General features: G+C 43.1%; 1 protein-coding gene across 1 annotated transcript; it reads right to left on the bottom strand.

Annotated features, from left to right (window-relative positions):
• Nucleotides 1–4911: 4911 nt before the first annotated feature.
• On the bottom strand, nt 4912–8993 carry LOC129181395 (ras association domain-containing protein 10-like). Its single transcript, XM_054776556.1, has 2 exons — nt 6788–8993; nt 4912–4995 (listed from the first exon to the last, which is right to left on the bottom strand). The coding sequence occupies exon 1, from the start codon at nt 8793–8795 to the stop codon at nt 7419–7421; it is 1377 nt and encodes a 458-aa protein (XP_054632531.1). The 5' UTR covers nt 8796–8993; the 3' UTR covers nt 4912–4995; nt 6788–7418.
• Nucleotides 8994–9331: the final 338 nt, after the last annotated feature.

Below are 9331 nucleotides of genomic sequence, written 5' to 3' on the forward strand. Positions count from 1 at the left end.
GTTCATTACAGGGGTCAGCTTTAATTGTTTTATGGTTTCATTTTATTTAGACAGACATACGTTTAACTTTGGTTTACATCACGTATTACAATTCACAATTCCACATGTCTAAAAGAAGTAGGAAGAAGCTCAGCTTATTCAAGCCAATTGCTAATACATTTGTTCACTTCCTGTTCAACATGTACGCTTTGCCAGTTCTGAAACAATATAAGAAAATGATAAAGCGATATAAAGTAACAATGTGTTACGATGAAGTTCAGGTTTGTAAATCAATATAAATAATTTATAAATGTAGTAATACTGGTTTGTTTGGGGACAGCCAGCTGACGTTTTTACATTACATTATATGGGTATTTTTTCCCCTCCTGCCTCGGGCTGACTTGTTGCTCTGTGCCTCACGGCAGCGATGCAAATCTTTGCGCATTTGCAAAGACTGCACCCCCTTGCACAAAACAGGGGCCCCATGAATCGTGGGTCATCAACCTGTGGTTTAAAGAAACCAAGTGCTTCAATAAAATGTATGCATGGATTTCAGCTAGGGTGACCATACTTTGATTACCAGACACCAGGACAAGTGTCCTGGACGCCCATGTCAAGTTCTGCGTCTCGTAGCACAATAATGTGGCTATTAGTGCGGATTTCACCTGGCTATGCAGCTATCTAACTAATGTTTAATACGATGTTATATCAGTACTTTTTGACATGTTCACACTTAATAAATCCTAAGTTTCCTTGTTTAATAGTGCAAAACATGTATATTTATATTGCGTCGCACAATTCAATGAAGGTGCACCGCTGGATTGGAAAAACAATGAAAAGAAGGGACATTTTCAGTGCTTTCGGAAAAAAAAAACAGGACGGCCAGGACACGACGTGAAAGCAGGACTTGTACTGGGAAAACAGGATGTTTGGTCACCCTGGATTAAGCTATATGGTCATTTATTTCATACAGTGTGTTGTAAAGGTATTAATACAGTATGCTTGACATTCTGATTGAGGACAAGACAAGAACTGCCCCTGCTGACGAGTACTCACGCACACCACCATATTTATTCTAACGTGTATTTGTATGTAATTAACATTTATGTTAACGGTTACACTCATCAGTTATGAACTGACATGAGAATATTTCATCTGACTAATATTTTTTTGTACTTTTTTTCCCCCTTTTTGGACACATACAGTATGCAGTTCCACCCGACTGGGCCCTGTCCATCTGGAAAAGCGTGACTGAAATAGATGTGTGAACTTCCTTCCATAAAAGAACATTGGTGCCAAATGAACTTTGATGCCAGTTTGTTTGTTGTCTTCCATCTATTGTTTGTTCAACAGATGATGCACCAACATTTCATCTGCCTGACTAGCCTTTGTTGTCGCTTCACACATGAGCGGAGTCCTTTCATGTCATATTACACCATCTAAAACATCATCACCGTATTTTAATGCTATTTTGTGCCACAGTAGTTATGATTCTATGCACAGCAATGTTAACATTACTGCAAGAATTTAGTTTAGAATTTCGTGTGTAGTGCATATTTTATTCATAATCTTGCTTACATGTTCCTGAATATAGTCCGTACGGCAACACACCCACCCTATTTAATGATGTTAATTCTATAACTTAATAATGTACATTTCTCTTCAACCTAACCGTAATCCTTTCAAGTCACAGGATGACCCCAATTTCAGTTGAAACAATCAGACACCATTTTTTCAAAGTCTTACTCCAAATATTGCTTTAATCAATTGAAAACCCATGAAGGCATTTTTATAGAGCATCGTTCTTCTACTTTTTGAACGGCCTTTTTCGAAAAAGCATGCAACTGTGTTTGTGCATCGTCAAAACAACACAGTTCTGTTTCCTGGTCAGATCGGACTGATTTTTTTGGTCCTCATAACATCATCAGTGTTAGTCTGCCTCATCTTGCTGCCATTTGCCTTGAAATGAATGTCAGAGGCGTGTAAAAGCGGAGCTGAAGACATACTGTATGACTGGAGAACTGGCTCATCAACTTCACTAACTTGTATCCAACATGAGAAACTCACTCAGTGAATGTAAACACAGTTCACAAATGGTTACGTTTCATGAAAAAAAACCCTGAACATCCCCTTTTTCTGTGCTGATTTTGAAGGGAATTTGGCACAAATCATTACAACCACCAGCTCAAAACACCAACGTGCTAGTTTCTAAAATTCCAACAAGCAAGTATCCATGCAAGCGGACGAGTTACTTCCTCCTGCAATGTTGGCTCAGTAAACAAACTCTAAGCAGCTCCAACACGTGCCTTATGGCCCATGGAACATAATTGTGACTTAACCATCAGGTGTCTGCTTTCTGTCTCCACACATAAATCACCACTGACATACCTGACAAGTAAATCCACATGCTTGACCTTCACAACGTCTTTGACAATTGTTGAGTTCTGACTGACAGCATACAAACAATGCGTCTTTGCCTGTGGTGCTGATCTACAGTTACTGTAGTTAGAATGATGATATACTGTTACTGTAGGTCTAAATATATGGCAGTTCTGCTTTCATTTAAGAGGTTTGACTCAAATCTGGCATTTGTGGACGGTGCCCCATCAGTTACAGTTTACCTTTTTGTCTGACAAGCAATCAGGCACTTGTACATTAATGGCTGATGTCACATCAAGGTCACACTAACACATTATTTAGGATACTATAGTATGCATACCATAGTGAAATGTTTAGTTTGGGGAGAATAGGTAATCAACAATTACCCCTGCAATAATACCAAGTCATGGCTGTCCAATCTAAATTCTTTGTTACATATACCCAGTGGTGTGCGACCAGGGCCAGCAAAACCCTTTCTGCTGGCCCAACCACTGCCAGAAGCGCTGGCCTACATGTACAACTTAAATTCTAATATTGGTTCCATTAAATTAAATGACTGTAATTTCCTGTGTGTAAGCCGCTACTGTTTTCTCACGCTTTGAACCCTGCGGCTTATACAGTGATGCGGCTAATTTGTCGTTTCATTCTGGTCTCGCAACATCTACTGTGCTTCAGAGCAGCCATTTTGCGCTTTGCACGCATCATTAGTGATGTGTGATACCATTGATTTCTTTTCCGATTCAAGAATGAATACATTTAAGACTGGTATTGGTGATACCGATCCGATAGCGTAGCTCATAAAATAAAGAATGTAAGACGTCAGAGTAATTCATTCATTTATTTGACACAATTGGAAATCATTAAGACCAGGTCTCAATGATTTAGTCACTTTTGATATATAGTGGTATGCTGTACATTACCTTAAATGACGGAAGTATCAAAGTATCAATATTTTGATTTGAGAATCAATTTTAGAGCCTGAAGAACTGGTATCGGCGGTGTTGATATTTCAGTATCGAGCCGCACATCACTCCTCATCATGGTGAGGAACGCGTGGAGAGGTGCATGTCATGTGGCTTTCAGGTTGAAGGCGATTGGTCTAGCGGCTGTTGCTCGGGTCTGCCAGTGGAGCGTGGAGTCATCAAGGTCAAATTACAACTTACTGTTTTTTTTAATATTTCTATAAATCTATAACTAATACTCATAACCCAGCTTCGTTGGAGGGATCCTTTTGGAAATAGAAGTAAAAGCAATGTGTGTGATGCTGTGGCAATGCTAGATGATCTGTGGTGTCCTACGCTGACATTACACAAGATGTCAAGCATTACGTGGGTAGAACTGAAGTTTAGTGGCGCTTTATTTTGTGGATAAATTCCAAATTGTACAACATCAATGGCATTTGACTTTATGCCTTCACTACAATATATGTATAACCAGAATGTAAGATGTTGGACACACACATACACACACACACACACACACACATCTCAGCAGCATGTGTTTCCATGTCTGGTTATATAAACCGCAGCGTTTGTGGTTGAGAGATGCAAGCTGCAACTGTGTACTGACCTCATATCACCTCACTCACCTCATCCCAACACGGCACAGAGGGGTCTCACACACACGTATGCACATCCATCCGTCCCTTTTCTATACCGCTTGTCCTCACTAGGGTCACAGGTATGCTGAAGCCTTCCACAGCGGTCTTCGGACGAGAGGTGGGGTATACCCTGGGGTGGTCACCAGCCAATTGCAGGGAAGTCTGCACAAATGAGACAATATTCCAACAAGCACAACTACAGGACTCTCACATTATTTAACTCCATCTGCCTCTCTCATCCATGCTCATAATAAAATACATTTCTGTGTTTAGAGTAAAGCCAATTCACTCCAAGCGCAAACAGTTGCCATCATAGAAGGAATGTCTATTCTGTTTTTCTTTGCTTTCTCACATGTGCTGTTTCATGTTCTCCACAGCAAGATGAATTCAGCATGTGTCCAGGTTAATTACAGATGCGGACGTAAGTTTGTGTAATGGAGAGCAACTGTTAAACGAGTCTTATTTTACACCATATTTTGGGTCAATGCTTGTAATGAGGGCCGCACGGTGATCTAGTGGTTAGCACGTTGGCCAACACAGTAACAGCATGGAGATCGGGAAGACCTGGGTTCGATTCTCCATTGGGCATTTATGTGTGCATGTTCTCCCCGTGTGCGTGTGGGTTTTCTCCGGGTCCTCCGGCTTCCTCCCACATTCCCAAAACATGCAGGTGAGGTTAATTGGTGACTCTAAATTGTCCATAGGTATGAATGTGAGTGTGAATGAATGTCTATATGTGCCCTGTGATTGGCTGGCGACCAGTCCAGGGTGTACCCCACCTCTCGCCCAAAGTCAGCTGGGATAGGCTCCAGCATGCCCCTGCGACTCTAATGAGGAGAAGCAGTATAGAAAATGGATGGATAGTAATGAAAACAAGCAAAACTAGTATACTTTTTTTTTTATTTAAACATATCTTTTCAAAACACATCCTTTCTTTCCATGATACATGATATCTGTCCTTTGTCCCGCTGCGTTGTGCTTATCTGCTGCTTCAGTGCTGGTTTGTTCATCACATATTTTCTTTTATGAGGACACATCTGGTTGGCAGAAGGAGAAACACGTCATTCTGAAGTTCTGAATGATAAGTTAGTTTATCTCAGACTACATAAAAGCATTTTGTAAGACAAATGGTCCTCTGGGTGGAGAGTCTAATTTTATGTTAGCCCTTTTTGTCTGTAAAAGTATGTTACAACTTTCTACAAGGAAGAAGTGCAGGACGTCGTGTGATTTAGGAGGCCGATTACAGTTTGGAAAGAAAACTATAAGACTCTGGAGACAAGAGCTATCCCATCTAGTCCGACTACTGTAGTGTTTGTCCCACCGAGTCATTGAGCATCAACTGATGAGACAAGACAACCTGGACAAGCCAGTTGCGGATCAGAAGGATCAGCAGTGAAAAAGTATGACATGGTTGCAGGAACGTCACAATGTCAAAGGTCGGCCTCATTGTGGGAAATGTGGAAGAAGCACACCAGGAACTGTCAATCATCTATTTATTTCAGTAAACACCTAAAATGACGCCAATTACTGGCAATAGGAGTCATATTGTAAATGCTACTTGTGCAGCTTCAATTAAAAATACTAAAACAGTAGGAGCGGGTTTGAAGTCATTGTACTGCAGAAGAAGTACAATAAAACCTTAAACCCAGTTTCTTGTTAGTAAAGATAACCACTTGTGTGAATATGTGTACAAACCACTCTATGGTTTGCTGGCATCAGCATTGTTCAAGCATTGGATAAAGACACTAAGAGACTAAGACACTAACATCAGTAGTAAATAAATAAATTATTTTGAAGCAATTTCTAACCTCCTGAGGACCAGCAATGCATGTTGTCCTCTGTAGGGGACAAGCATTTCCAGGTCCACGAAAAGACGTCCTGAGCTTTCCCGCCGGATGCCATTTGTTGGGAAAAAGAAGGTGTGTCTTCCCAAAATGTCTGCCATTCCGCACCAGCATGTTTTATGGGCACCAAAGAAGTTATTTAGGTAGAAAGTGAGTGTTTTTTTTAAAGCACGGTTTAAGCTTTTAATTAATATTTTTAGGTGGTTTTAGTAACATACGCTAACTTTTAAGATGGTGAAAACATTTTTTTTTAATGTCCTTTGTGGTGGACAAGAGGACTTACTCTTACTACTTTTTCTTTTAAAATGATGAAGATGGTTGATGCAACTGTTACGTCAAAATGCCGAAATACACACATGTGTGTGAGCCAGGAGAAAAACAGTTTCTTTTCACACTATGACCGAAAAAGTGTAGTGGAAAAATATAACATAACATGTTTTATGAATAAAATGTCTTGTTCTTGTTGTTTGGCATCAAAGCAATAGCAAAGATGATGGATGAAATAATGATGGCATGAAATAATGATGTCCACTGCAGAGAGCATTGCGTAAAACACAAATAAACATGTATCCTATGGCAAAAATGTGGCATATTATTTTCACCAAAGAGAATTATTTAACCCAAAAGATAATTGCAACCTTTGGGTCTCAGCAAGATAAACCCTTCAACGACTGCAAAGTGGTACCCATATTTCTGATGCCTTTGTAGGCCTTGCAGCTGACATGTCTATACAGTGCTCCCTCGTTTATCGCGGGGGTGGGTTCCCAAAATACCCCATAATGAGTTTTTTTTTTTTTACAATGATTATATATGTTTTAAGGCTGTAAACCCCCTCATTGTACACTTTACACACTTTTCTCAGACCGACATTAACATTTTATCACATTTCTCTCTTGTTTAAACACTCTCAAAGAAGTTCAAACCTTCATTTGAATTGTGATGATCAACCTACAGGCAGGACACAAGAAATCATTAAGTCACTCACGCATATTTTCTCTCCTGGTGCCGTTCCGCTGTACTGTAGCATTTTTGTATCCGTGTTAAAACATATCGCTGCAGTCCTCCTCCTTCGAACCGAAGATTCCTTTACAAGCTAGCAAGCTAGCAAGCTAGCGATGACACAGGAGGCACAGCAGGGCAGCACACAAAGGAGATTGATTGACAATGGTCTACAGCCAAAATGGGTGGTGCATAGGGAAAAGAGAGACACTCAACTTCCCACAATGCAATTCTTCTTAAAGGGCCAGGCTCACGCCTGTAACAGGTTCATACTGTAATAGGAAAAAAAAGAAGCACTAAAAAATTCCACGAAACTGCGATAGAGCGAGGGAACACTGTATGTAGAAATGCCGTGGTTTTATTACGCTGCACTTGGCGTGAACCTTTCAAAATAAAACTGCATGGATACCTCAGCAAAGAATCCAACATTGTTTTAAAAGTTCTATTAAGACAACACATTGTCCGGTACATACTGTAGATACATACACACACTATCATGTGGCACCGTGTTGACTCGCCTCGTGAAGTCACATGTCAGGCAAGGTTTAGCTTATTGTGCTAACATGACATACAAACACGTATATTGCTATGGAATTCTTACAGTGTGTCATGTGACACTACACTAGAGACTCACACACAGGAGGATTGTCAGAGTCCTGACTGTGCATGGAGCTCAGACCCGTGTCCGAGTCCTCATCGTTGGCGTTGACGGTCTTAGATAGCCCTCGGACCTGCTCCACCCAAATACTGCTCTTCTCCACTACTGCACCTTCATCTGCCTTTGTATTAGCATCATCATCATCACAATGATTCTGCTCTATCTCCATAGATTCTACTTTGGCCAGCAGGTCCAGCAGTTCGCCCTCTTTGCTCTCCCACGTGGCCAGACTCAGGTCCAAGTCGCCTCTAATGCCATCCAAGTCTGTCTTGAGCCTCAGGCTGATGTACAGGCTGGTGTTCAGCTGGGTTTTGATCCTCTCCTCCTCCAAAGTCAGCTCGTCCCCAGACACACGCTCCAAGTGTGAGTCAAGCACCGGGGGCGCAGAGAGACACATTTCCTCCTTGAAATCCTCCAGCACATCTTCTCCTCTCTCCTCCCGCCGTCGTTTCATCCACCTGCGGTTGAGCTCCTCCTGTATCTTCCCGGTGATGTTCTCCATGAGCGCCTCACGCTCCGCCAGCTCCTCCTGCAGTCGCACCACCTCCTCGCATCGGCGCGCGTACTCTTCGAACTGCAGGAGCGCCTCAGCCGTGCAATGCGCGTCCGGAGCCTCCACTTTGCCCGGGAATAAGAAGTCCTCCATGTAAGTGTCCTGCACATAGTTAACCCCGTGTCTCTTCATACGGTCCAAGTGCACTTTAGACTCGTAGCACTCGATCTCCTGATCCAGCTCCTTCAGTCTCTGGACCTGCTGGCGGATGGTGTGATCCTGAGAAAGCACCAAGTGGACCAGCGTCTCCATTTTCTCCATGGAGGTTTGGTCTTTAGTAACAGCCTGCTCTTTCTTTTTGTTCATCTTATCCAACTTCCTGAATGCCTTCCTCACGATGCGCCTCTGCCGTTCCTGCGACAGGTTGGTGGTCGCAGCGGTCCAACAGGTCCTAGCGGGACCCCGGATCACCCCTCCGGGCCCCCAGTTCTCCCGACTCTGGACCACCCTGGCCTCAGCGCTGCGGGGCCCGTTGTTGGGCAGAGACGCGTCGTTCTTTACCAGGACGAATCGGACGTTCTCCTGCTCGTCCCCCCAGGCGCTCCACAGTCGGAGGATTTTTGTCTTGTTGGGTAAAATCCTTTCGAAGCCCCTCCATTTCTCCACCACGCAGTAGGACTGCGACGGACCGGACAGCATGCCCGCTGAGGCACCTTGCTGCAAGTTCTGGTCCTCCAGCAGGACTTGAACCACATCGGCGCATGTGGTGCGCTTGGTCAGCCCCGAGACCAGCTTCTCTTCCCGGCAGACCCACACCGAGATCTTCCCTTCTTCTGACTCCATCTTAACTCAGTTGAAGTGATTAAATAAAGGGAAATCGTCACAATTCCAAGTCGAGAGTGAGAGTCAAAGTTCAGAGCTCATCTTGAAAGTAATTCCATTTCTTGCTGTGTGTCTTCCTGCGTGGACATGCAGTATGTCCCGCTGTCCCCGGCAGCAAGCGCACAGTGCACAGGAACTGCGGGCCTGTGTTGGGACAGGTTGTGCGTGCTTGGGAGACAAGAGGAGGCTGCGGGACGGTTTGGGACACGCCCCTTCCGTCCTCTCGCCCTCCGCCTCCTTCCTCCCCCTCTCCCTCCCTCTTTCTCACATCCACACAACTATGACAAAGGTGCGTATCACATATTAACACGTCATCGCTTTCATTATTAACACGTGATCACATTTATTTGTCATTGAGAGACGTGGTCAATGAATAACATTCATTTGAATGAATCCCTGATGTATAAACGTCACTCTACGTGATTGACAGTATTTCCATACACCGCGGAGGACTGCACTGAGACTAAAAAGTCTGTTGCCTTAAAACGGAAGCGTGT

The sequence above is a fragment of the Dunckerocampus dactyliophorus genome, chromosome 5 (genome assembly GCF_027744805.1).
Source record: "Dunckerocampus dactyliophorus isolate RoL2022-P2 chromosome 5, RoL_Ddac_1.1, whole genome shotgun sequence".
NCBI classification, from domain to species: Eukaryota; Metazoa; Chordata; class Actinopteri; order Syngnathiformes; family Syngnathidae; genus Dunckerocampus; species Dunckerocampus dactyliophorus.

Excerpts from the sequence above, each read along its gene's own strand:
- LOC129181395 (XM_054776556.1), bottom strand. The coding sequence starts at position 8,795 with ATGGAGTCAGAAGAAGGGAAGATCTCGGTGTGGGTCTGCCGGGAAGAG.